The sequence below is a fragment of the Anopheles merus genome, chromosome 2R (assembly GCF_017562075.2).
Source record: "Anopheles merus strain MAF chromosome 2R, AmerM5.1, whole genome shotgun sequence".
Lineage (NCBI taxonomy): Eukaryota > Metazoa > Arthropoda > Insecta > Diptera > Culicidae > Anopheles > Anopheles merus.
In genome coordinates this window covers 14,291,537-14,318,504 of record NC_054082.1, presented here as the reverse complement: position 1 = coordinate 14,318,504, position 26,968 = coordinate 14,291,537, and the positions used below count along the sequence as shown (strand labels likewise).

Here is a 26,968-nt window from a genome sequence, read left to right as displayed (position 1 = left end):
TCCTAGCGAAAAGGGGGGGGGGAGGGGATAAGGCCATTTTGACCAGTCTGCATCGCTTCCAGGCAGGTTCAATTAGCGATCGTTGCAGCTGCCGGTCCGTGCGGTCCAGGCGGGACCAGTGTGAGCCTTCCCATTGGTTTGCACTGGTGCCTCCCCGATGCAGTTGCATAAGTACCGAGTTTGCTCCCTAATCCCTTTATCGCGAACCGTTTATCGCGCCCAGGCGGAGGAGATTTTTGAAACACGCGCTTAACGCCCTGCTGCTAACGCTTTCGCTGACTGTTGACGGCTGCAAGGTAAGCTTGCCAACTATCGCAACCTTCCCGTTGGTTGGTATGCAGCGATTCGGCACGACATTCCTTTTGTGCGAAACATGCCGATCGGTGTCGTGGCGGTTGACAGGGTACATTTACCGCGTACTGTTAGAAACATCCCGGTTACAGTCTACAATGTTGTATTGTTAGACCAGTTCTGTTAATTTCATAGACTCGGTGTGGTTCACAATCAGTCATTTCTTCAATAAACAAGGCTAGGAATCGAATGTTGCTAATTTGTTTTAATCGTAGTCATATGACCTCTGCCTCAACCAATACAAAGCTCTATTATCAAATCTACCCATAGGTAAATGAAGTAACACGATTAAAAAAGATCGATTATTCCATGTGTGCCCCCAATGCTCCAGCGACGTAAGCGCTGCATTTCAAGAACCGTTTACAAACTCTTCTCAGTGTCCACATCGATCGTTACCAGTGCTTACGTTTTCTAAGTTGATTCAAGTGTTCCGCGGAACCAATGAAAACAGCTTCGCCTGCTAAGTGTTACTGCCACCCATCCCAGAACACTCCTCGGTAGCTCTCATGTAAGTACGCATCGAATCAATCCGGAGCGGCAACCTTTGCGTCAAACTCATCATGCAGGTGACATCAGTTTTCGCCGCTTGTTTGCTGCTAGCCATCCTGTTCGTTGGCCCTACTGGCGCGCGTAAGAAATGGTCACGGTACTTTGCTTTCGTTTTCTCAACACTGAAGCGAATTTTCATTCCAACCCTACAGAATGTCCCGCCAACTCGGAATTTACCTCCGATGCACCGTGCGATTCCATCTGCGGCGTTCCATGCGACTTTAAGGGCGTGCGCAACATTTGCATCTGCATGGACGGTTACTTGAAGGATCCGAAAACGCAACAGTGTGTGCGCCAAAACCAGTGCTCCATTCCGGAAGACATACCGGTTCTTCGCCAAATGTCTGCGTTCAGCTTTGCATGCTTCGCTTGATGCTGGAAGTTGGGCCAACAAACGCGGGACGCTGTTTGTTCATTATGATACGAGATGGATTCAGGACGAGCTGTCATATTAAAAATGCTATAAAATAAAGACTTAAATTAAACATTAACCTGTGTTATTTTTCTCTTTTATTGAGGCTCTTTAAAACCATTTTTAGTTCTGGTAAAAACTTCTTCAATCTCATATGATTTTCGGAACATTGTTTTCGGTAGCCTTTCTTTGTACCGTCGTTCGATACACGCTAAAAAACCTGCTACTCCAATTTCATTCGCTCCTAAATCCCTCTCAACTCAATGTACAACCCCCAAACGGGGTACTGTTTCCCCGAATCTGCGCACCTGTGTACACAACTGTCAACAGGTCTGGCAGAACTGCTTGACAGTCCGGTTGTAAAAACAAACCCTGCTGCTGAGATTCGCGGCACTAGATCGAATCACCCACCGCCAATCCCCATTACTGTGTGTAGTTTGTGCCCGTACAGATCGTTACGCGAGTACCCACCACCATGAGGACGTCGATCGTGCGAGTTTGCATTTTGCTTGTGCTGATGGCACTGGCCACCAGAACGGCAACCGGGCTCCAATGCGATCCAATCTACGAAGAGTTTACGGACGATGGGTGCGATGACACCTGTCAGGGTTCGTGCATACCGATGAAGGATTTCTGCGCCTGCCGCATTGGCTACAAGCGCGATCTGACCAGCGGCAAGTGCATAGCCTCGGACCAGTGCACACCGGTGCCGGAAAGCATCACACTGAGCTGCCTGGGATAGCCGGTTGGTGGCGCCATTGATCGGATGGAAGCAGTAGCTCTAAGTGTCAAAACTGGCAGTGAAAAAATGAAATAAAACAATGTAACAATAACCTATGAGTACGTGTTGTAATAGTTCCAAACTTGTGCGTTTTAATAGTCTGGTTTTATGTTAGAAAATGCATCAAAACATATCAGCGCTATCTACTTCAATGCCTTCAGGCATTTCGAATTTCAATGCCTTTTATGAGTATCCAACCGACAACTCAACAAAATTCGTTTCGTTCTCAAAACACGTTCGTTCGTTGCACTCAAAAGTGGTCTATTACATTGGGTTTACTATTTATTTAACATTTTTCTAATACATTTGACGCTTTGACAATTCACAATAATCTTCTCCCCTATCGTTGCTCACAGCGGACATCTGGAGGTTCGTACGCACGGTCCATTCTTGTACTCTCGGATGTAGCCCAGCTTGCACGTACAGGCGTCCCGCTTCACCGACGTTGGCGTGATGGTGCAGATCCGCTCGGCGCACGTTGGCTGGCACTCGTAGGTGAAGGTAAACTCGGCAAAGTCTGGACACACTTGTATGTTGGGCACCACTTGTCGGGTGAACGCTACCGAAGCAAAAAAAAGTACGCACAAAAAGTACAACAACCAACAAAGATCGTCAGAAGGAGCAAATATTTTACCCAGATTTCGCTTATTTTTTGCGACAACCACTTACCAACGTTACACCAAGCGAGCAGCAAAAACAACGTGCACAACTTTCCGTACATATGCATGGCGGAAGCGCTAGCAAAGGAACCAGACTGGCAAGGCGCATCGCTAATGCAGTACATTATAAGTCGACATTGATCCTGCCGACGATGTGTGTCCCATGTGCTTAGCCGTACGGCTGAAAACGGCTGAAACAACAAATGGTTTAAAATTCTCGCGAATCAAGCATTGTGCTGATGCGGATTACAACGCGCGTTATAAAAAGCGAGCCCCTATTCTTGGACAATTGTTTCCATACGGAACCGTGTACTTAATGAATCGGTGTCTGTACCATCGCTGTGTAAACATGAGCCTCATATTGTTTGGCTAGTCGGTAGAAGTACGCTACGTTGTGCATAAGAATGAACTGTTTAGAGCTGAACGTGGAGATAATTGTAGGTACACAGAGTTCATGTTTTGAGTCAAACTGATTTATTATTAAAAAAAAGGGCTCGAAAAACATAAACAAATATTACAACAAACATTTTTGATCGTCACAGTGCTTGTGTCCCATAGTTCCGTGTTATGCGGGTTGCATAAGCAAAGGCGCTCGGAAAGCTTTCAAGCGGTTCTTCGGTGCGTCAAGCTTTCGCTTGGCGCAAGCACTGCTTCATCCAATTTACATTATGCTTCACGGTGTGTCTTCTTTTATTTTATTTATTGATTACATTCTATCGCCACATTCATTGTAGTTATGTAGATATCATTCACATAATTACCACAACAAAGCCACCTTCATCATCGACGCATTTGTCGCGTAACAAGCAGTGTGTAAATAAGATCCACATTCTTTACCCGCTCGCCAGCCAGGCAGGCCGTTCAGGGTCAATGGCAACGCGGTCGTCAAATCCAATGCCGATTGTGGCCGGTCCGATCCGATCGATCCACCTTGACCCAGTGCCCCACGCACGCGCTACATTGACTCAGATTGCTCTCTTTCGAGCCCGCTCTTCCGGGGCAACCCAGGGTTGTCGATCACACAGCTCAACCCGATCGGTGCCGCGTGCATATATCAACACCTGTCTCGGCGGCACACGGCGTACACTCTTTCCACCCCTTTCCGCGCCCGCGCGCACGCACGAACAAAATGCGCACCGCAGCAGATTTCAACCCTAGACGGCTTAATGCTGCGTGAGGCAAGTTTTACGACTGTACCACACCATGGAGTGAGGTGAGATTTACGTTGTTCCATTTTGTCTCTATCTCTCTCTCTCTCTTTTACTCTCACACTCTCGTAAACACTCTTCTCTATTTCGCCATCGCTCATTTTCCACCCGGTGCCGACACTTCCTATTTTTCCAGCAATTATTTTTCGACCCGCAGTGAGTCACAGACAGCCTTGCCGTTGTTTCAGATGCGGTTTACTTTTCTGTACGGCCGCTGCTTTGTTCGGTTCTGACGGTGCACCAACACGGTTAGTATTCTGCTTTTCTGGATGGGAGAGTCGAGAGAAGCTTACACTCGCCAACAGCGCCGTCCTGGTTGTGAAACGAGCGTTTAGCTGCTACCGATGGCGTACCTATGGCATGTTGCTATAATGTGCTGCAACTTCTTCCAATTATTTGCTTATAAACCTCCGCCAAACAGCTTGATCGATGTGTGGTGTATGTGTTGAAAGTTCCGCACATGTGAATGGTTCCAATTTGCTTATCATTGCTCAACCGAGAGCTTCCTCAGCTGCTTTGCTTCAGCCCAGAGTGTCCCAAGCAGATGCCTGGACAGCGTCCTTCCGGCGCAACTCAAGTTCAACGTTCCCGCTAAACGAAGGGGTCAACAGTCCTGCGACGAATGCCCAATGCCAAATATCGCAACATAATACCGGCCGCTGCTAGCTCTCCCAACTTGCATTCGAACTGACCTTGGACACACGACATTCACTCCCGCACACTACGACACACTCCGTACTTTCATGTGCCGCAACAGCACACCAAACAACAAACCCTGGAACCGGTTTCTCCACCGTCCCGGGGGCCCTACGTCATGCGAGCTTCTAGAAAATGGTTCCCATTGCGTAAGCTCACGCCGCTCGGGAATCTCCAACGCATTGGCACCGGCGAGACATCCGCAAGGCGTACCGGAGAAAATGCCCATTGCGCTAATGGTGTTGGTGGTTCCCGCGAACGGAAAGTTCTCCTCGTTCTCGTTCGTTAGAAGAAGTATGCTATCCTCCCGCTTCCTCCTCCCGGCTTGGGCTGATCGGAGAAGAAGATGACTAACACACCGCTGGGATGCTCATCAGACTCAACCGACACTGTTATGGCGTCAAAAGACATCCCCCGCCGCGGCCTCACCCCCCCCCCCCCCCCCCCCCAGGGGAAATGGTGATGGTCATTAAAAGCCTCACGGTGAAGAGGAGACTCGCCAACATCTCATGACGCAGCAGTATTTGCGTTCGATCTGATCGAGTGATTTTACAGCGCCCCACATCTCTTCCCCCCCACCTTACCCGCGCCGCACCACATTAACGCTCCACCGCCACCGACAGGGAGGGAGGATTTTCGCGATCGCACGGGTACGCGCAACCGAGGCGCAATCTACACCGCCCAGTTCCCACTCGAATTCGCTCGCGATCGGTCGACAGTTTAAGGTACGTGCGAGCGCTCGGCGTGCCGTGGGGTTCGTCGCTTCTGCGAGAGCGCAAGTTTCTTGATCTTGCTACACACAAACACAACCACACAGAACGATTAATTAAGCTGTTGATCGAAGCTGAATTCTAACGGAAACGCAAGAAAACAGAGAGAAGAGATTGATTGCAACGTGTTTTGCAGCTGTGTTATTTTGTGTTTAATTAGCCTCTTCTCACTGTTTTTTTTTGTATTTTGCTGCCTGTGTGGTTCAGTGATTTTCCGCTCTCCAAGTGCACGCGGCAAGAAGGGCGCACGGAATGGTTGTGTTAAGCAAATGCGCTACAAAAATTCCACTCGAACCGGAAACGGAAAGTGTACGGCCAACACACCTTGTGTTTTGCAACACCCAAAGGGCCGACTAATAATAGCTAAAGCCCAACCGCTAAGCCCACCCACCAAGCGAATGGGCGGGCAGCAAGGCAGTGGGTGCGGTAAAGTTCTCACGCAGAGCGTGATCAAGTGTTGAAGAAACAGAAATTAAGTGCCGAGCAAGTGCGGATCGATACGGAACCGCGAAAACCCTACCGCCGGGTGTGCACGCCAAAGAGAAGGGAATCTTGAATGAAACGCTGTTCGTTGTGCCTGCCGTGTCGACTGATTAGCGTGTGCTCTTCGCTAAACGATACATCAAATAGCCGTTTTTGTTGTTTTGCTTTGTTTGCGGTATCGCGTATCCCGTTGCACCTGCTGTGCGCTAACCAGACTCACTATATAGGAGGGCGAGCGTCTTTTGCGGCACGGTCGAATCAATCGATCGGGCAAATCAAGTGCAGCTTCCAGCTGGGGGAAGTGCAAATGTGATTTTTAATGTTCCCCCAGCTCGACCTGGTTCATTTCCACCTGTGCTTTCAGGTGGCATCATCCTTCCACTCCCACCAATGCAATCGATTCGCCCCAGTGCCAAAGCGAAAGGAACATCCCCCGGTATCATTGACTATTGGCATTTTGGTTCATTAAATCTGCACAAGGTGGAGAAATTATTATCTACCGCAGGTGGGGTGGTAGGGTAATGGAGAAAAAAAAACACAAAAAAACCATTTGAAAATTATTCAACTACTGCTCCGATGCACGCCCGCAGTGAAAGGAAAGTGGAGTAATAAATTTTGCCATTTGTAGGTGCTCTGTTTGCGGCCGAAGGAAAAAAAACGAAGGAAAAGTTTATAAAGTTGTAGCCGAAAAAGAAAACATACCTTCAGCGCCCACCTTTTATGCCCACATACCAACGCTGCCGTGTGTGTGTGTGTGTGGCCAAGTGATTGTTTGAGTGAGTGTGTGTGTGTGATAGTGTATGAGTGGTATTTTGTAGGTGTCCATCGCACATTAGCAACGAGCAGCGTGCAGGCGTGAAAACAAAAGAAAAACACACAGCTCACAAAAAGCCGGGTAAGCTTTCCAAACCGACATGGCGAGGTTGTTGTTTTGGATGGGGCGCGGGCAAAGGTGCCCCGTTTTCCAGGGTTACTTGCTTGCGAAAAAAACAAAACAAAAACGAAGAAACACATCGTCCGACCTCAGCGGGCGAACCTATCATCTATTTTTATTATCTTTTACAATCAATCATCGCACTAATTAGGCGGTAGAAAGGGGTAGTTTTCATTGTTTACAACATGATGTTTGGTGTGAAGTGAAGAATATGATATTTAGATTGATGCGTCGTCGCATCAAACAGCTTCAAAACAGCTACCTAATATTACCTTACGCCAGTCATAAATGTTTCATTAAAAGTCGCATCAGTCGAGCGATGTTTTCGAAAATCGTCTTACCGTAAGCACCATGTCATATAACACACACGCACACTCACACACACACACCGAGGTGGGAAGCGGTAGCTACAAAAATTCCGAAAGGCTGCTTCCGAACTGCCGGGGAGCGGTGGACCGCTTCCGCCATCGGGCGCACAATTCACGGCCGTTCGAAGTGGCCAACCTTGCGCGGCGGCTTTCTAGTGTCTCGAGCGCACGGCCGGGCAAAGAGAATCAATGAAGGCCGCGGACGGGGCCCGCACACAAGCGCGCGAACGAGACCCGGTTGGCTGCGCAATACGCCGAGTGCCGTGCGTCATACATTTACCGCTCAGCTGCACGCGCGCACAGTGCGTCGAAGAAAATCCACCATGCTGGGCGCATCTCATTGCACACCAAAAGATTAACGATGAAAATCTATCTCACCGACACACGCACACACATAGCGCGTACATCCAAAAATCGTTACAATAAACCGGTTTGCTTATCCGCACACACACACACGCACACTCTTGATTTGAGGCGTAACTACGGCCAAGCGACGAACCCGCTCGAGGTGGCCGACGGGCATGGGAGCATGAGCATTGGTGCCGCCACGTGGAGACACAATCGTGTTTGGGTGCTAAAATTTGCTGGCATGGTTCCACGACTTCTACTTATGTCATAACGGGACTGTGGGCAAGCGGCACGAGATGCCAATAATTTTTAGCGACCGGATTTTTTTTTCTCCGCTCGACATTCTAGCCAAACCTGTTTCTTCGGATTATGTGTTACCATGGGGCGAGGGTTTCCCTGCCCCGGTCATCGAACTGCGACCGTGGACGGTGGGCTGCCCATGAATTTCGATTTCGAGGTTACGCCCGTGTTATGCTGGGCTATTTGCTTTGCAAAGCTTGGAAAGCGAGGCTCGTTTGAGTTTGGTTCTTGTTTGCCGGACGCCTAAATTCGTAACGAAAACATGTTTTGACCATTTTTACTTCGTTCCTGTACTTTGCTCCCGGACAGCGCCGAATGGAGCGAGGAATGCTGGCTCGATTTTACTCAGCGTATCGTGTGAGATAGAAGAAAAACAACACAATTTTGTTTACCATTTACTATGAAATGTTCCCCAGTTCGCTGCCGAAATCGCTCACCTTGATTATTTTAAATAAATTATCGTTTAATCACCTCTCGGTGCGTTCATTAAGCGTCTAATGTGTGCTCACATCATCAACACACAAACACAACACATCGAAGGATCTCTCCAGCCGGCTGTAAGCACACCGACTCGCGCCAGCTTCGGTGGAAAAACAATTAACGAGCCCACCGCCGGTCGCGGCTTTTGCGTCCTTTGCGCTGCCTGCCTCCCCGCCATCGATAATGCGCGGGCAGGTAATTAAAATTTGTCGAGAACACTTCCGGCTGCCGGATGCACACACATACACAGACCGATACACGGGACGGGGGATTATCGTGGCCATCATGCCGGTCCCGTCCCGGCAAAACCTGCAATTATTAGGTCGCTCGCGGTTGATTAGCAGCGCACTTACTGCTAGTGACGCGATTTAGTACTCCCTTCTCCCTGCCTTCCCCTCCCCTCTGCAGCGTACTCTCACAGAGGGTCGGCACTTGGACTCTCGGACTGATCAATTTTTCAATGTCATAACCCCGCGCGACATCAACAAGCTGCAAGCGCACACGTCTGTAATTGTGGCCGTCGTTGCGCTTTGATCGATCGCACAAAGCTCGCATCCTACTGCAACACGAACACATCGCAGCATGCACTAATCTGCCGATCCGAACCGAACGCCGTGACAATGAGCCATAATTAAGCAACGCCATCCCGAGATAGTCTCGAGTGCGCCGTCTCGGTCTTGCCGTTTAATGGTTCCTCGGCATGCACGCGCTCCGGCTGCCCTGGGCGGCGGCAGTGGGAAGTGCCACTCATTGCCACCCAATGGATGAGTCGGCACCCGCTAAGCCATTCCACGGCTGTTGATACTTCCGAGCTACGCCAAAAAACAAACCCCACACGACCGTTTAATAAGAACCTGCCAACAGGGGCAGGCCAACGAAAAGCTGGCCCACAAAACAAGGCGGCTACGGCGCCGTTTTGTAATGGTGTTGTCCGCTGTGTGCGACACTGCATGTGTGTGTCCCGAGATCGCACCGAGATAGGCACGTACGTAGCACCGGTCGACTTCACGACTTGCACAAAATAATTAAGTAACATTGCCCTCACTCCGGCAAATGAGCGCCCTCCGGCAAATGGTGTGCCACAGGAAACAACACGAAAACAATAGCGAATCAATCGATGCAACAAAATCGGGGTCAAAGGCAGCACTTTCGCACCGCCAATAGCGACGAGATACTGCCCCAGCTCGGGAAAGGCAGAAGGATGCCAGGCCAGGCTCACAAAACCCCAAGCCCCAACAATTGCTCGGCCCTGGGTGGAGGCATTCCATTGTTGCCGCAACATAAACGTTACGAACCATCCCATCAATAGTTGCTCCCGCTTGTCCCACCACTCGTTGCGCCCACAGCAGCGGGAGTTTGTGTGCACTCGACCAACACATGCCCAACATCGCATAAAATAAGCCACCCACTTTTCACACCAGCACGCATCGTTTGCCTGCGTCCATGCGACACGGATGCTGCTGCTGCTGATGATGATGATCACCGTCGTCGTCGTCGTCATCGGTGTCGCTACAACCCCAAAGCGAGGCAAGGACATATGGTAACTGCCCCGCCCGTCCGGTGTATCCCCAATCACCCGTGCCCCGAATTGTAATTAACCCAAAACCGCCGAACGCAAGCGTACTGTAGCCCGCTGCACTTGCATTCGGCCGAAAAGCATGGGCAAAAGGGGCAATGCTTCCCAAGAAGCATCTGGGGTGGGAGCATGTGCAACAACATTTTGCCCCCCCAAAACCTATTCACCAACGAGCCGGCATTTCGATGGCCGACGGTACAGTAACACACCGTCCTTCGCCGACAGCAGCCGTGGCAGCCGTATGTGCAAAACCGTCTAATCCTCGCTGCCCTGCCACTCACGGGCCGGGCGGTGAGCCACGCACGCAAGCCCCGAAACGCATTTCGCGTTTTCATTATTATCATTAATAGATCCTATTGTGATTGCGGATGATTACAATGAACTGTTTAACAATGTAACCGATTGCACCGCACCACCGCCGGTGGTGCAAATGGCTCAATTAACGACTACCCATGCAGTGCTACCAGTTTCATTGCTGCCGGCACTGAACCGCAGGATCACGACCACCCCGCTTGGTGATGACACAATTTTGATGCTGTTCCGAACAAAGCGCAATATTTGGCGCATAAACATATTGGCGTAATAATGTTCGTCCGCCAAAGTCCATTGCCGAAGCGGATAAAGGAATAGAGCTAAGCTGTGCGGGGATCGGCCATCGTTGGTTTGTTGGTAGGCTTTTAGGTACCAATTTCGCCCCGCTAATATCGACTTAGTCGTAATGGTAGTAATAATATTTCGGAATTACTGTACAGTTTTACATGCGATGAAAAATCATTACATGCACAAACGATTAGGGATGGAAAGTTACCACAAATGATCCCTGTTTGCCATTTGGTTCATGTGTTGTATTCGCAGAATTTGCTAACCTTCCCGTAGCAACACTAGTGAAGTGGTAACAGGTTTCAATAAATAACCCTCGCTTAATGACTTTTCCCCATAACTGGTGACCTTTTTTCCCATCGGGCACGTGTGAGATCCTTCACCTTCAGTGCAAAGGTTTGCAACAAAAAAAAAAACCTCGATAAGTACGTCGATGCTCTCGATACGGCCATCGAAAAGCCACTAATGATTTCCTAGAACCAAACCGTACAAGAGTCATTCGCAAAACTTGTCAGAAGCTCCCTTTTTCGCTCCCTTTTTCCATCAGCTCCAACTACTACTACTACTAGCAACCGAAATGATGCTTAATTTAATCGAATTGTACAAGATTTCCGGTTTACCTTCTTGTTTTGCGTTTTTTTTTCGTGTGTTTGCTCCCTCAAGACTTGGCCTCATCATGATGGCACAGCGTACGCACACGTATGGGGATGAGGTTTGTTGTTCGATTTTCTGCACCCATCATCATCAACTTCATCATCTCTGTCTGCGCGCCCTGTAACGGTCTTCCAAGAACGCTCATTACCGTATCGTTCACACAGCCGGAGGGCCGGCATGGAAAAAAAGCCCAACGGTCAGCGAACATGACGTACACGGAACCTTTCGGGCTCGGTGCACTCGCTTCCAAAAAATCAATGCCCGCACCGAAAGTAACAAGTGGCTCTCGATGGAGACTTCAACACTGCGATTGACGTCACAAAATCACCCTCCAAAAAAAAAAAAAAACATTGTTCAAGAAGTACGCGCCCCAAACCGATCAACCAGTGTGAATTGAAGAATAAATAGTTGCTCTCGCCGGTGCTCACTCGCTGAGCAAATCATGTGGTTTTTTTTCGGCAGGGAGGAATGATTTTTTAACGTTTCTCCTCGGCTCTATCTGACCGAGCTGGCTGTTTGCCGAAGGCTAGCTGCCTCAATCGAGTACTCAAACAGTGGATGAATAATTTCATATTTCAACAACGGCGCTGTCCGGCCTTGCGCCGATCAACGCGCCAGCAACAACCACGCTGGGGGACGGGAGCTCGGTGCTGGAGCTTCTGGTCGATTATTTCTGTGCAAACCAACAAAATTAGCAGTCCAAAAATCGGTGGCAAACTGAACAAACTTTGCTACAAGCAAAAGACATTTCGGCCCAGGCTCAAACAAACCAAAAACCAACCAACCATGACCTTCACGATTACCCCATGCGCGTATCATCGCCTTCGACAGGGAACTCCAAACTTCGGAGCATTTGTTTGCTAGGCGCACACACGCATGACGCACACAGAAAAGTAAGCTTTTTGCGTGATTATATTTCACTACTAGAATTCTTTAAATTCCGTTACGTACAATGCACACACACGCACACCAAGCTGGTGGGGAGGGTGATTTTATGCAACAAGTGCACACAAAGCTCTACTGCCTCGTGCCAGACGGTACCGCTTCTAGCGGCGATGCACTCGGTGCCCTGTTCAGCAGCTCAATATCGCTCGAGTTGGTGCAACCAAAGGCAACCAGTAGCTGCACACAAAGCCTGAACCAATATTACCCCCCCTACCGACACTGTAGAGCTTTCTAGCCAAACCGGGCCGCACCACGCCACCAGCAAGAACTAATATGTTTCGCGAGCGCATTATAAAACATGCAACGATCAAGTGCTGCCGAGTTTACATTTAATGACTAGCGTACTAACACTCCTCGGCTAAAGAGCGTATGTATTTATGTGGATGAGTGTGTGTGTGTGTCTGTTTGTTCTCGCTACTGGTGCATACATACATGAACATGAAAGCTTCTCATCCGCGAAGGACATCACGCCACCGCTCGGCAGGATTTACGGTTGGGACGTTTGTTCAGCGAAAAGGAAAACCTTCCCATTCCCCTTCCTCTCTCTCTCTCTCTCTCTCTCGCTCGGCCGGATGTGAAGTGCAGCCGATACATCAAGTGATGTATGTGTGTGTGTGTGTCAGTGGTACGGATGCGGATGATCAATCGATCGATAAATCGAATCAATCACGAACCGTTGAGTCATCAGTGCGGCGAACGCATTTTCAATTTCCCATCCCAATGGCAACGCCGGTTGACCCCGCGCCGGGGAGCAAATGGGTGGGCTGTATGGGGTTGTGCTAATGTGCCGAGAGGACGGGTTTTGCAACGTTGCTCTACTTTGCTCACTTTTTTTTTTTGTTAAATCATAAAAAGCCGCGATCGACTGAGTTGGATAAGTGCATAATTGTACCTGAAGTCAATTTCCGCTACAATAATACATAAAGAGAGGTCGAGGAATGTAAAAAAGAAGAAGAAGAAAAACCGCGTCACACCAAATGGCACAAGTGTTTGTGGCACGTATCGTGTGCATTGTTGGTGGGACATTTTTTTTTTTGTATTGATTTTCATGTTTGCCTCCGACAAAGAGAGGGATTGGCTGTCTTGTTTTTTAAATAAAAAAGCAGGGCGACCCGCAAACACGCACCGGATAGTGTGTCAAGCGCAAACACACACACACACACACATTCGCTTTTCCCATCCCGCCATCGTCACTTGTCGAACAAATGGCAACGAAAATTAAATCAAACAATAACACCAACCGGCGAAACCTACAAACAAACATCAAACAGAACGCACCGCGCGCCCGCCCCACACCGATAAGCAATTGTAGGTTCGTGGGCACGGGGGGGGGGGGATGATCAGGGGGTGCAACAGGATGAGATAGATACAGAAAAAAAGAAACGAGTGGCACGGTTTGCACGGAACAGTGCGAAAAATACCGGCCCCGCTCCGGGAGTGGAGCGCGCAAACGGTTTGGATAATTGCATTCCCCGTTTTCCGGCATCGGTGATTGCATACGTGCAGGCGTGCTCGGCCTTCGCACACGGCTAGATTGAAACAAATTAAGTTTTAATCTTCGACAGCATTTAAAACCGTCACACTACACCCGCTTGGCAGCTGCGTGGGGGGGATGCTTTGGGAACGGTGCACCGGGCACAGTAGGATACGATGAATCAAACTCTCCGAAATGGTTCAAAAACCATTAGCGCCAGTTGCCCGTTTAGCAGGGGGGAAAAGGACCCAGCAAAACGGGACCCGGAGCGAAAGGGATGTAAACTTTGATGGAGAGAAACAGAAGGTCGAGAAGTGGGCAGAAAATGGTCATAGCCGCGGTGATAGTTAATTGATTTCGGCTCTGCTATCAGATTAATGGATGGATGGGGCGTTGGTGGCAGGCTAGGAAAAATAAAATGAGGTGTAAAACCGAACCATCTCCCTGCAGCATTTATGGAACGGTGTTTTGCGGTGCCATATTCGGTGAGTTTTCCTGTTGTGCGGAAAAATGCAGTGTTTTTTTTTTTTTTTTTTTTTTTTAAAGCTCTTAAAGCAGGCGCCACGCTTTGCTTGTGGAAATGTTTCGTTCGCTTAAACGCGATGGCAATTATTTGCAATGACCTTTCGCTAAACACATTTCTAGGTTTGCTATTCAACGGCGAACCATTCTCAACCACAAATGGAAATCAATTTCAACAGCCCCACGTCGCTTCGCCACACTCTACCACGTTTTCTATTACCCCGGTTCAGGTACCGTCCATTAGCGTTCAATTAAAATGATTATTTTATGTCGAACCTTGCAGGTCAAAGTCGACTTCATTGTAAATATCTTTTCGCCACCATCGGCACAAAGATGGGCACCCTCCGCCTGCTGCTCGGTTCTCATCCGGCCGATACAACCATTGCCCACCGGATTGAGGTTCCCTTCGGTGTTGCCAACCCATTCGGTGGCCGTTTGCTGTATGGTGATGGTGCTGGTGTTGCAAGGGCCTTTATAATAAGGCTTCAAAGTTTTCAAAGAAACAACAACCTTCCCCCGAACGAACGAACTACCCGGCGCCCAAGGTTGCGCCCGGCTGCAACTTTCGAACGGAGCAGCGGGGCCGTCGATCGAGCCGTTCAAGGACCCCCGGGGCTTCGGACTCGCAAGGATGATTTGTTAGCACTGCGGACCACTTTTCTTACAAGAATGAATTGAAATGCTTGCAAGCTAAATGGGCCTACCTTTCGCGGTACGCACTGGCGACGCACTTCGCAACCGATATAACGTTCCTCGGAAGTGGCAGAACAAATGTGCTGCAGGCGGCAAAATCTCGTCCACCCCAGCCGCCCAGCCTTGCCGGAGAGTTGCGCTTCGCTGCATCCACGGCAACGACCCCGAATGGAACTGTGCATTCCGCTGCATGCATTACAATATTAACTCATAAATCGATCTTAACCTCCCCCCGCCTACGATGCAAACGGCCTTCACCCGAGCAAAGTACGTGGGATGACGTACAAAAGGGGCTGCCCAGGGTTCAGTGACACGTTCAAGAAAATTTTCCGTAACGAAACTGTACGGCTTTACGGCTCGACTTTACTTAACCAAGTGCACGACGGGAGCAGTCCAACCATTTTCAATAGCCAACGATGGGAGTTTGAGGAATACGGGAGGGGGGAATGTAAATTGACTTGCAATGTGAATTCAACTGCAATGCAACGAAAGCTCGCTGGGGTCAGAGTTGCAGTTTGTCTGATTTTTATTTTTTTTTTGCTGTTCCTTTTTCACTTTTGCATCTTCGCTTGCCAACCCACGTGCCTCGCGCGAACGGTGATAAAACTTTGCACCGACCGAGGCAATCATTGCAAGTGCACCGCCACGCCCGCAACGACCCATTGCACTTGCACCAGGGGAGGGAATTGTCGACCCCTACACGCCCCGTTCAAAACTCTCCGCCGCAAAATGGAGAAAAGTTCAAGTTCGACCCGAGAGGTGAGCACAAACAAATCGTTCCTCTACACACACACTCGCACAAAGGCACACACACAGACACAAATGGGTAAGGTACGCGCGGGGGCTTAGGATGTCATTTGCATATGCATGAGCCGCGGTTCGCGGTGGGAGTTTGTGGGTGACAGCCAGAATGGCTTCGACCCGAAATGAAAATGAAAACGTAAACGCGAAAAAAAGCACTAACACTAAGGTAGCCGCTGATGTCAAACCACCAAAATGAGGCCACTCTCTCAACCGCTGCGCTGGGAAGGGTAGAAGCTTACCGCCGGCATGGTTCAGCCCACGGGGTGAGCGCTCCCAAATTCCCACGTGCCACGACCCGTGGCGGGAGTTCGTTTGGTGTGTTAGGGTTTCGATCCAATCTGAACCACATTACACACGCGCGTCGAAAGCAGCCCCATGTATGATGCAAACGTTATTAAACGGGAGGACATAATGAGGTGTACTGTCGTCGGCATAGGCGACCAGTTGCCCATGCGAAAGCCCCACCTGGGAATGGCGAATGAGCGTCTCTTATTTAATTTTAAAAGGCAGATATATTAGACCGATCACTACCGAAGGCTTTATTTTCATGACCCAAAAAAAACACCCTTTGTCAATAAAAACGTGAGCTTGGCTTGAAGGTTTATTGAAAAAATTAAGCATTGTGGTATTTATGTATTACAGAGGCAGTATATAAATGCAAATCTGCATTTAAATGTGCCCAGCACATGCCTCTCTGCAGCCGCTCTGCAGCATATAAAGCTGTTAACATACTACCCTCTTCGGTCCAGTGTCTAGCGCTACATGTTTTTCGAATGGAAAGATGCTGTTTTACTAGTTTTACTCATCTTGTGTGTTTGGGTTTTTTTCTCCTTTTTTCCTCTAAAGTAAACATAAACATGAGCTAGCAGGATGCCTCCAAACAGCACACTCACACCAACCGTCCTGTTTAATGAACTTGGTAAAGTGCAAAAAATGGTACACCACGCGTTTGTGTTTGTTTGTATTTGTATGTAAACCTAGCTAGAAACTAGGGCGAAGCAGGCTAATCATTTCACTCGACATGCAATGACCACGGCCGGACACACAGCTCCGGTAAGGTGACCAAACCGACTGCTAGACAGTAACTTACCGGTACCGGTGTGACTTCGGTTCCTCCCAGATCACTCCCGGATCGCTCTGGTGGCAGAGGAACCGCAAGGAAGTGCTCGAGACTTACCGACTTGTGCCGGGTGTTCACTCGGGCATGGAAAACTCCATGCACTTCACACACTTTCACAGGCCTGTGTTGCCTTTTCAAATATTCATTCGCACAACACCACAGCCACACTCAGTGTGTTGCGGTTAAAAGGATCTCTTACGCCACTTACACGGATGCAGTGGTTTTAGTTGCAATGGGAGAGCCCTTCGCTTTTCTCTTGTTAGTCTTCTCATTAAACATTACCTGTGCATTGCTCCCATTATTAGAGACCATTTCTTAAGTGTATTAGTTTGAGTATAAATTTAGCTCGAGCGTTTTTTTTTCCCACGCAACACGTGCCGCTTGTGTGGACGAGGCTCGCAGATTAGAATAAACTGTTCAACCTTTGCTGCTAGATTTTACACGAAAGTGCACTCCAAAATTGCTGTTGCTTTGCTTCTTAAAGCACTCGTGAAAAATGTTGCCCACTGTCAGTGCAAAAACCAAAGCCGCACAGCAGCAATGCCTTTCTATGCAATACCAACTATCCACCAACTGCCATTGCTTGCGCATGGGAAGGAAGGAAGCAAGGCATTTTAAAATTACGTTTTTCTGCACAATTATTAAAGGAGGATTCAACCGGCTGAGCACGAGCTCTGTGTGCATACGAGGAGATTGCAGGCAGGGAAGAAACCCCCTGTACGAACAAAAACGGTGCAGTAGCATATATCTGAGAAGTAGAGAGGTTGGCTTAAACGTAGGCTTTCCATGATACGCGGGGACAAAAAAATGAATGCATGATGGGGTGTATTTTTTATCGTGAAATTAAATTCTTTCTCCTCTTTCTTTTCATATGCATGCCACAGACGAAGCGTATTGTTAGGATCTACTTCTGTCAAATGGAATATTATTAACAATAAAGAAATAATAAAATTTCCGATCCGTAAGGTTTCCGGGTCTACGTTGTAATTTGTTTGTTGAATGCTAGTCCAAGGAACTAATGACATATCACTCGAGTTATCATGAATTTTATTGAACTTGGCTTTTACGGGCTTTGAAATATTTGCTGATGGTATATGAAGCTAGCTTCAATAATCCCTTTACTGTAGTGTACATGAAAGTAGTTCAGACGCACTAAAGATCTTCATTACAGAAGCTTAGTGATTCTGTTTTACCGGCAAGTTCAATAAAGTCACAGCCCCAATAAAAAATTGCTCGCAAAGCAATATCGAATCCATTAACTCAATCAACGCACCTACACTGCATGCTGCAGGACGTAAGCTTTTGCAATTGACTGGGAAAGTACCGAATGTTTGCTGCTGTTGTTCAGTAGTTCAGTTTGACTCATGCTCAGGGATATTGCAAAACAGCAGTACCTTAACGGCCCTTCTGCTGCCTGCCGGTGCCTAAGTCCAGCTAGACTGTCGCCTCGATCGATCGCTCATTGACGTCAATGGAATGTCCGCGCTGTGTACCTGCAGCCCTGCTAGATGAGTGTACACTTCCGTCTTTGCGGCAAGGCCTGGCCAGCCAGCTACGACCAACCGCTTGGATTCTGTTTGACGGCGGCTAATGAGCCTGAAAACTGGTTTCCCCTTGACGACCTGTGCATCCGAGCACACGTGCGCTTCGAGGGAGTTGTTGTTTGCAGGTCGTTACAAAGCACTGGCATTGCACGTGTCCGTGCCGTGGTCTACCAAGCCCGTAACAATGCAAACTTTTCCAAAATAAATTTAATCAAGCAATTGTTCTGCTACCGTTTCGTGCTGCCCACGGCCAACGATATGCACCGCACGCACAGGCACTGTATGCGTCTTTGCTAGGATCGGCCAGTAGTTAGATTTAGCATGGTCTGGCCGCCGCCAGTAGCGGCCGGTAAAAAAGAATCATGTGCCACATTAAGTGAAAACTGCTGTCAATTAGCTTAACCTCCGCCGAATGGAATGATGCTATCCATCAAAAGCCACGCGTGGGTCACGCAAAGCAGATGGCCTACGCGCACGAAACCCACCATTTGTACAGCCAACTCACTATCGGTGGTGGTGGTGGTGATGGCGGTGCACACCGATGAACACCTGACGCCTCGGGGTGGACATGTTTTTGAGGTTCGTCACTTACGTGACGCGGACTTTCGAACGCGACTATCAAGATTACGCCCCTCTACAGATCGAGCACAGCATGGGTAATGGATTAGGGGTGCAACGATCACACCTTGCGGGATGGGTAGTACTATATCATCAGCAGCGCTGGCGGAAGTTGACCCGCCTGTTACGTGTGGAGAGCTCGGCAAAAAAAAACACGGGCAATTACCCGAATTAATTCGATAAATATGACCAGTCGAGGCGGGAAGGTGACGGACACCTTCCACCTTTCCTTGGAAGGGTCAATGTCTAACATCAGCTCACTCCGAACGGCAACCAGTGGGTGACGCCTGCTCCAACCCTGACCATGGCCAGCGCTAGCACAGAGGGCAAGAGAGGCGAGGGAAGATAATTACCCCGATGGCATAGAACCGTCCCGATATGCCACGGCACGCCGGAGCAGAGATTGATCTGAGCCGATGAGAAAAAGACGCAAATTTGAGACGCCCCTTGTGACACCTGCCCCTTGCACCTGCGCCCCGCAGTACGGTCAGCTAATTGCGTGGCTTCGCACACTGACACACTGTCATAGGTGCTGGGTGACGGCATTTACATAACCGGTACCGTAGCCGTATGATCATGACATTGAACTGTTGCCTTGCTCGATGAATGAAACTACTTGCACTCGCTGTGTGTACACCCTGAAATGGTTGGCGGAAGGGAGAGGTTGAATAGCAAACACATTTCTGTAGTTTTCCAACATCCCTTCAGGCTCGGGCAGCCCCAGTGGAAGTCACTCCACTGTTTGCATCAATCAACCAACTTCACCAAAGTACAGCTAATCGAGCTACGGCCAAGGGCTGCCACCAGCGTCCCTATGCACGGAATGGCACCGCACAAAGAGCCCCACTGCAACATGCAATTTCCATTCGATCCGTGCAGCACCACCGCCGCGAGCGATTCGTGAAGCACGCGGCTGCGGAAACACGATTTAATTCAATTAAAAAACTTTTCCCCTCTCTCCCTCGCTTGCCGTTGCCGGGCCAAGGGAGCGTTGATGTTTCCGGTGGTTGCAACTTTCTTTCTCTTTCGCTGGGCGTCCTGCCCCATCGCACTGAGGAGTACAGACCTTGCCTTGCCCCGCCCGTCAAAAGTACTTCCGATGCCGCGATGAAGTGCGATCAGTGATGTGCATCAGTATTTGTGTTTTAAGTTGCTCCTCTGCTACACATGTACTAGAGTGCACTTTGAAGCGAGAGATGTGGATTTGCATATTGGTGGAATTATGGACCGGGGGAGAAATGGCTAGAACGGCACACTTTGAAACGTTTTCTCATCATCCATGTTTTTTGCTCCACAAGCTGCCGTATCAAACTGTGGGTGAACTAATAAATTGATTGCATCTTCTTGTTGGGTAAAGTTGTCACGAAAAGTTGATGGTTTCCCAATGCATTTGATGAATTATCCATGCTGGGAGTTGTTTTTTTGGTTTGTAATAAAGATTACATAAACATATTGAAGTGAAATCTAATGAGCGCATCGACTAGTAACTTTCATTATCATAGTTATCGTACTGCTTCAAATTACGGACTTATGTTAAGGTACGGACACTCAATTCTGAGGGCCAATGTCGACCTGGAACGACAGGAGGACGGTCCTATTGACAACGGGTTTTGGGAGCGATTTTTCTTTTGTTCTCGTAGATGAATTGAACCGAAGTACTGTTGTTCGAATCGACGATCCTCCCCGTTCGGTCATTAAGGCATTTGTCACATCTATCTTCAAATGTCGTTGAATTATTACTATCAATGAATCTTTGTTCTTGTTGTTATCATTGTTTAAACATATATTTTTATTAAATTCATCACAATTTATTTCGGTTGCCCGAAATTAAAAAGATGATAGAAAATCATGCTTCAAATTCCAAACGGTCTTAAATACGTGTTTTAATGAATTTAGTGGGCTGGATTTTAAACACAAATGCTTAGTCTCCTAGAAGACTCTGTTGAAGCGTTTAAAATAGAAATTAGATCCTATAAGTTCTGACTTAAGATGAACTACCATTCGTAAAATTACTGTTTGCGCGAGTTTCGTTGCCAAACTTTGGTAAGTTACAGAAACATAAACAATCTGAGCAAACACAAACTTGCTGACGCTAAATGATGCTTACAGGAATCAATTTAATTGAAACATACCAAAGATTAGTGAGTTTAAGGTAAAAACTTACCAACATTTCATTCAATCAGAATCACATAAAATAATTCAAAACACGCAAATTGAAACGCATCAATTCCAAACGCCCAGTTCAAACATTTCAATTGAAACCGTTTTTTATATCAATCACTCCATCAGTACAAGAGCCCTTCGAAGGGTCTTGCACCTGCCCACTCCATTACATAGCCACAGCCACAACCTCAGATTTCTAGAAACTTTTCCCACCCAAACCCCTCTCGTCCTTCGAAACGGTGCAAACAAGGCGAAACATTTTGTACATTTCTCAGCCTCGGTGCGCAAAAAGAACGCGCCTACTACAAACACCCAAAAAGGTACGAAAAAAAAAGAGAGAATGCAATACACTTTCTCACCTAACCTCATGCAAACTAACCCAACCGAATGCGTTCAGTGTTCGGTTCGCTATTAGCCGCTGGCCCTAGCAGCACCTCCACCATCCACAGCTCTCCCCACGCATTACGCAAGGTTGTTCGGTACGGTTCTATCTCTCACACGCTCAAAGTTTAGCGTGCAGGGCGTGTTTAGCGTGTTGCATCGTCGGGCATTTGCAAAACTGCTCGTCCCGGCCAGCGTTACCGTCCGCCGGAGTTTCTCAATCGACCGGGTGCAACAACGACCGCGCACAGCGATTCACGATTCAGGAACTTTCTGCGGCAATTGTTGTGTTGTAAAACAATGCCACATTCTTGTTCGCCGAGCGCCGAGTGGCTCCACTTGCCGTGACACAAACTTTCCGTGTACAGCGGTGTCTCCCTCGTGTGGTAGAATGTTGTTTGATTTTGTGTGTGCGCTTAGATGGTTGGGACCTGTTGTTTACCGTTTGTAAGGTAGTTTAAATGAACCAGGCTATATGTTGTAACATACTTATCAGGTCTGTTCTATTCTATCGATCTATCCCGTCGATGAGTTAGAAACTTTTATATGGAAAAGTAAACTTTATTCAAGTGGAATAGAATTGAAAACAATATAAAATAGCTCTGGGTATATGTTTTTCAACTTCATTTTCCCAAAACCCAGCAAAAAATTGCAATTATTCCGCGTAGGTGCCGTTAAATCATTTACTCCCGAGCGCTTTTCATCAACTAGACGCGCGGATACACATTGCGTGCCAATCAACACTATCGATATCCCACATCCACTCTACAAACACAAGCACCAAACCATATCAAAAACATTGAATAAACCATCCCGAAAACGCTTTGATTTCCGCCCGCGCATCATGCTGTTCCCGACACCGATCGCCGGGTGCAGCCGCTGTATATGTTGCCCGCACCGAATGATATTTGCATTAATGCAGTTAATGCGGCTCTATCTCTCTCTTTCTCTCTTTTTCTCCCACACACATTGCACCCTTGGCAAACATACAAACATCGCGTCAAGCTTCATTAACGGCAATTAAATTGATATTTCCTCCCGCTCCTGCACACGCATCAAATGAAGTGCAAACGTTTCGGTCCAGCAAACAATACGACAAAAAAAATGCACCCGATGCACTCGCCGGGAAGGATAATCAGTGATCAGTTTGGGTGGAGGTTTGTTGCTGTTGCGTTGCGGGTGAAGCTGCGAGCGGGCCAACCATTCCATTAGCCGCGTTAATTTACACAACACAAACACGAATCACTCACATACTGCACGCCGACAGCGAACCGCAGCCCATAAATTGATGCGCAGTTAGCGAGCGCACGAATGTCAAATACGTTGGACGGGGCAAAAGTCCGGAAAAGATGATGACATGATTACAGCATTCTCTGGCACGGACCGCAATAGTTCTGCCTAGGGATGGCTGCATAGTTTCCTCGCGAAAACAGCAAACACAATCACTGGCCAGCTGTGACTAATTGAATATTTTGTCCCGTCCCCAAAGCTCCACACACCACGCCATGGACGCAGAGTCGGAGGGCATTCCGCCGGTGGCGACCGGCAGTGGCCAACCGTCCACCACCGACACAGAGCTCGATCTGGCGGCGAGACGGAAAAAGTTCATGTCCCAACCGTCGACGGTGGCCATCCGGCGCCAGCAGGCCGTCTGCGTGCGACGGGCGCACAAAATCTACGGCACCAAAAAGAACCCGAACGTCATCCTGGACGGGTTGAACATGACCGTGCCGAAGGGCTCGATGTAAGTGTGTCCTCGGGACTCCTGCGTGTACGTTAATTAGCTTGTGATTAATGTTGACCTTGCTCGTTTTGTTTCCCCAATCCAGCTACGGACTGCTGGGCGCATCGGGCTGCGGTAAAACGACCCTGCTCTCCTGCATCGTCGGCCGGCGCCGGCTCAACTCGGGCGAAATCTGGGTGCTGGGTGGGCGGCCCGGGTCGCGCGGTTCCGGCGTGCCCGGACCGCGCGTCGGCTACATGCCGCAGGAGGTAGCGCTGTACGGTGAGTTTACCATACGCGAAACGCTCATCTACTTCGGCTGGATCTACGGCATGACCACGGACCAGGTGGACGAGAAGACGGACTTTCTGTGCAAGCTGCTGCAGCTGCCGAACGCGTCGCGGTTCGTGAAAAATCTGTCCGGCGGCCAGCAGCGGCGCATGAGCCTGGCGGCCGCACTGCTGAACGAGCCGGAGCTGCTGATCCTGGACGAGCCGACCGTCGGCGTGGATCCGGTGCTGCGGCAAAGCATCTGGGACCATCTGGTGGAGATTACCAAGTCCGGCAACACGACCGTGATCGTGACGACGCACTACATCGAGGAGACGCGCCAGGCGCACGTGATCGGGCTGATGCGCGGCGGCAAGTTTCTGGCCGAGGAGTCGCCGGCCGACCTGCTCGCCCAGTACCAGGCGGAATCGCTTGAGGACGTGTTTCTGAAGCTGTCCGTCCTGCAGAACATGGGCAAGCGGAGACGCTCGTCGATCGCGCAGGAGGTGGTCGAGCACGTGCGCATACCGGCCATCAGCAATCCGGCCCTGGACCTGTCGCCCGAGGAGGACCATGGCGAAATATCCGGCGAGTTCGGCGACAACATCTCGATGTCATCGCGCGGCCCGGACGCGGTTACGCCGGAAATACAGGCGCCCCCGTTGCCGCCGGAGGAGGACACCAAGACGCCGCTCGTCGAGTACTTGAAGTTCATCAAGCCGAACCATATGCGGGCACTGATCTGGAAAAACTTCCTCTGGATGTGGCGTAATGTCGGGTGCGTAGTGGTGAGGGTGAAGACGAGTCGGAAAGCCTTACCTAACTTCAACGGTTTTTTTTGTTTTTGTTTCAATCTGGCACAGTGTGATGGCATTCATCATTGGACTGCCGGTAGCACAGATCATTCTGTTCTGCTGGGCGATCGGGCACGATCCGGTCGGTTTGAAGCTGGCCGTTGCCAACTACGAGCTCGAGGAGGCTGGCTTCAGCTTCCAGGACTGTCCAGTATATCCCGGCTGCAACTACTCACTGCTCAGCTGTCGCTACATGGAGTTCCTGAAGAACAGGAGCGTTGTATTGGTGAGCAGAGAGAGTCGAGAAGAGGAACTGAACGCCCAAGTACACTAACGAAATCGATTTCTGCTTTCACAGGAGCTCTTTTCCTCCGAAAGTGACGCGTTACAGCAGGTCAGCCGGGGCAATGCATGGGGCGCACTGGTGTTTGCTTCCAACTACTCCGACTCGCTAGTGGAGCGTACCGAACGGGGTCGCGATGTGGACGATTTCACCATAGACTCAGCCAATCTGGCCGTGACGATGGATATGTCAAGTAAGTCGCTGCGAGCACACAGTCAGCTCTTGGGGTACGCACAACACTAACTTTGCTGTTCTTTCACCAAATAGATCAACAGATAGGTACGCTTCTGTACCGAGACATCCAGTATGCCTACTTTGACTTTATCGAAAACATACTGATCGACTGTGAGGTGAACCCGTCGAACGGGCGCATACCCTTCCAGTGGAACAAGCCCGTGTACGGCGATCGGAAACCGAACTTTACCGACTTTGCGGCGCCCGGTGTCATTCTCACGTAAGCCTCTCAACACCTTGTTCTACTTCCGCAAAGCCCTTCTAATCGCCCACTTTCTTTGCAGCATCATTTTCTTCCTCTCCGTTGCGCTTACCTCCGGCGCCATGCTGATCGAGCGCAACGAGGGCATTCTCGAGCGTTGCCTCGTGTCCGGCATTACCGGTATAGAAATACTGTTCTCCCATGTCACCACCCAGTTCCTGGTGATGTGCTTCCAGACCGCGCTCGTCATGGTGTTTAGCTTCTCCGTGTTCAACCTTACGAATCGGGGCGACATCGTGTGGGTGATCCTGCTCACCATCCTGACCGGGCTGTGTGGCATGTGTTTCGGTAAGGGCTAACCCACACAACCGTACCCCCAATACCTTTCCCCGCCTAATACTCTCTCTCTCTCCCTTCCGCACAGGGTTCGTCGTATCGTGCTCCTGTGATAACGAGCGCTCCGCCACGTACATGGCGATGGGCAGCTTCCTGCCGATCGTCATGCTGTGCGGCATCATCTGGCCGATCGAGGGCATGCATCCGCTGGTGCGCGTGTTTTCCGTCTTTCTGCCGCTCACCAAATCGACCGAATCGCTGCGCTCCATACTGCAGCGCGGCTGGCTGATCGAGGACCCGAACGTGTACATCGGTTTCGCCTCCACTGCCATCTGGATCGTGATCTTCCTTACCATTAGTATACTGCTGCTCAAGTTCAAGAAGGGATAAGCTGCGCCGCTTGGCGCTCAGCCGAAGCCCGGAGGTTTCAGGGTTGCGTAAGACAGGAATGAACACACACACATCAGCAACAAAAAAGCATAAGCCAGGGCATTGAGATCGAGCGAGCTTAGCTAGTGAGCTCCGCACACTATCAATCCCGGGCATGGGGGTACTTAGTCAAACACACGGGGGTTTTATGTTTAGGTTAGTTACTTTTTTTTTTTTTTTGGCTGGACTAGAGTACGTTTCATTTCACCGGCCATCTTTCCCACGGGATAGATGGGTAGGTAGGTCTATCCGGTCGCGGAAACGGGCACGGTACTGAACCATTGCACTTAAACGGTTGGCTATTTTGCTTTGTGCTGCGCGTGAACACACTCCCCGGACACCGAGCGGGAGGCACCGGTTGTCTGTATTTATAACATTTCTCGACCGACCGTTCTCCTCATAGTGTGCGTCTTCAACATTCACGCGCTCGTTTGCTGTGCGTCTAAAAGTGGTGTTTTTTGTGTGTAGCGCGAGTTTTGTAGGTAGGTTAAGGCAGGAACATGGAATTCAATAAAACCAAACAACTATTTTAGCGTAGCGCAACCCGTGTTGGACAAAGTGGCATTGCATCCCCCGATCGCACCGATTGCCATTCCTGGTGCATTGATTTGATTTCTTTGCTATGCTCACCAGCAGTGAAATTGCATTCCACCAGCCTTACCTGCATCCGAAATAAGGCATACCCCCCCTAAAGTCTATTCATCCGGCACGCAAATGCCACACACAATCAGGCTTCAATGCGTCGCTTCCGGTGCACACACGCACCGTTTTTGGCGGAAGCTTCATATTTCAGCACATTGCGGCACATAATTAATTCCACGCGTCAATCGCCGGTGAGATGTGAATTCAATTAGAAATCCACATTACCACGGGCTCATAACTTGTCCCAGCAAGCGTGGCGCGATACGCAACAGACACCTTCCCCGATAGGGCCCGACGTGCCCGAGAAGCAGCAGACAATGTCGCGGGCGGAAGCCTAAACCACCCGATGGCGGTCGGGTACCATTTTCCAGCTATTAATTTACATCTGATTGAGCAATTGATTAATTGCAGTAGCAAACAGAGCGGAAAGCCGGCCCTGGTGCGTGGGCCGGTTCCACGCGTTTTGTTGACCATTGCCGAAGGGAATTTTGCAAAACTCCTGGCGTACCGTGCCGTGAGCAGCATACGACGCATCCATCCTGTGCGCGGGCTCGTGTGTGTG

General features: G+C 49.4%; 4 protein-coding genes across 6 annotated transcripts; 3 read left to right on the top strand and 1 right to left on the bottom strand.

Moving 5' to 3' along the window:
• Nucleotides 1-821: 821 nt before the first annotated feature.
• Nucleotides 822-1,391, top strand: LOC121588912 (accessory gland protein Acp62F-like). The gene is made up of 2 exons (XM_041907360.1): nt 822-981; nt 1,053-1,391. Exons 1-2 carry the CDS (start codon nt 912-914, stop codon nt 1,271-1,273), a joined length of 291 nt encoding a protein of 96 aa, XP_041763294.1. The 5' UTR covers nt 822-911; the 3' UTR covers nt 1,274-1,391.
• Nucleotides 1,392-1,715: 324 nt separating this feature from the next.
• LOC121588827 lies at nt 1,716-2,149 on the top strand. Its single transcript, XM_041907223.1, has one exon. It carries the CDS (start codon nt 1,788-1,790, stop codon nt 2,052-2,054), a length of 267 nt encoding a protein of 88 aa, XP_041763157.1. The 5' UTR covers nt 1,716-1,787; the 3' UTR covers nt 2,055-2,149.
• A 213-nt stretch (nt 2,150-2,362) lies between these two features.
• On the bottom strand, nt 2,363-2,917 carry LOC121589065. Its single transcript, XM_041907668.1, has 2 exons — nt 2,763-2,917; nt 2,363-2,652 (listed from the first exon to the last, which is right to left on the bottom strand). The coding sequence occupies exons 1-2, from the start codon at nt 2,875-2,877 to the stop codon at nt 2,444-2,446; spliced, it is 324 nt and encodes a 107-aa protein (XP_041763602.1). The 5' UTR covers nt 2,878-2,917; the 3' UTR covers nt 2,363-2,443.
• A 2,425-nt stretch (nt 2,918-5,342) lies between these two features.
• LOC121588506 (ABC transporter G family member 20) lies at nt 5,343-26,301 on the top strand. 3 transcript variants are annotated; one of them, XM_041906524.1, is made up of 9 exons: nt 5,343-5,381; nt 6,538-6,804; nt 22,923-23,177; nt 23,263-24,204; nt 24,290-24,506; nt 24,579-24,756; nt 24,831-25,017; nt 25,082-25,347; nt 25,424-26,301. In XM_041906524.1, exons 3-9 carry the CDS (start codon nt 22,939-22,941, stop codon nt 25,723-25,725), a joined length of 2,331 nt encoding a protein of 776 aa, XP_041762458.1. In that variant the 5' UTR covers nt 5,343-5,381; nt 6,538-6,804; nt 22,923-22,938; the 3' UTR covers nt 25,726-26,301. The 3 variants fall into 3 exon arrangements, with proteins under 3 accessions (XP_041762458.1, XP_041762459.1, XP_041762460.1); XM_041906525.1 differs by lacking the exon at nt 6,538-6,804 and having other exon boundaries at nt 5,346-5,381; XM_041906526.1 differs by lacking the exons at nt 5,343-5,381; nt 6,538-6,804 and adding an exon at nt 21,170-21,372.
• Nucleotides 26,302-26,968: the final 667 nt, after the last annotated feature.

Bases quoted from the DNA above. Each gene is read 5' to 3' on its own strand.
- LOC121588827 (XM_041907223.1), top strand. From the start codon at position 1,788: ATGAGGACGTCGATCGTGCGAGTTTGCATTTTGCTTGTGCTGATGGCA.
- LOC121588912 (XM_041907360.1), top strand. From the start codon at position 912: ATGCAGGTGACATCAGTTTTCGCCGCTTGTTTGCTGCTAGCCATCCTG. The intron at 982-1,052 runs GTAAGAAATGGT...CCAACCCTACAG, and splicing joins CGTTGGCCCTACTGGCGCGC to AATGTCCCGCCAACTCGGAA.
- LOC121589065 (XM_041907668.1), bottom strand. From the start codon at position 2,877: ATGTACTGCATTAGCGATGCGCCTTGCCAGTCTGGTTCCTTTGCTAGC. The intron at 2,653-2,762 runs GTAAGTGGTTGT...TTGCTTCGGTAG, and splicing joins GCTCGCTTGGTGTAACGTTG to CGTTCACCCGACAAGTGGTG.
- LOC121588506 (XM_041906524.1), top strand. From the start codon at position 22,939: ATGGACGCAGAGTCGGAGGGCATTCCGCCGGTGGCGACCGGCAGTGGC. The intron at 24,205-24,289 runs GTGCGTAGTGGT...AATCTGGCACAG, and splicing joins TGGATGTGGCGTAATGTCGG to TGTGATGGCATTCATCATTG. The intron at 24,507-24,578 runs GTGAGCAGAGAG...CTGCTTTCACAG, and splicing joins AGAACAGGAGCGTTGTATTG to GAGCTCTTTTCCTCCGAAAG.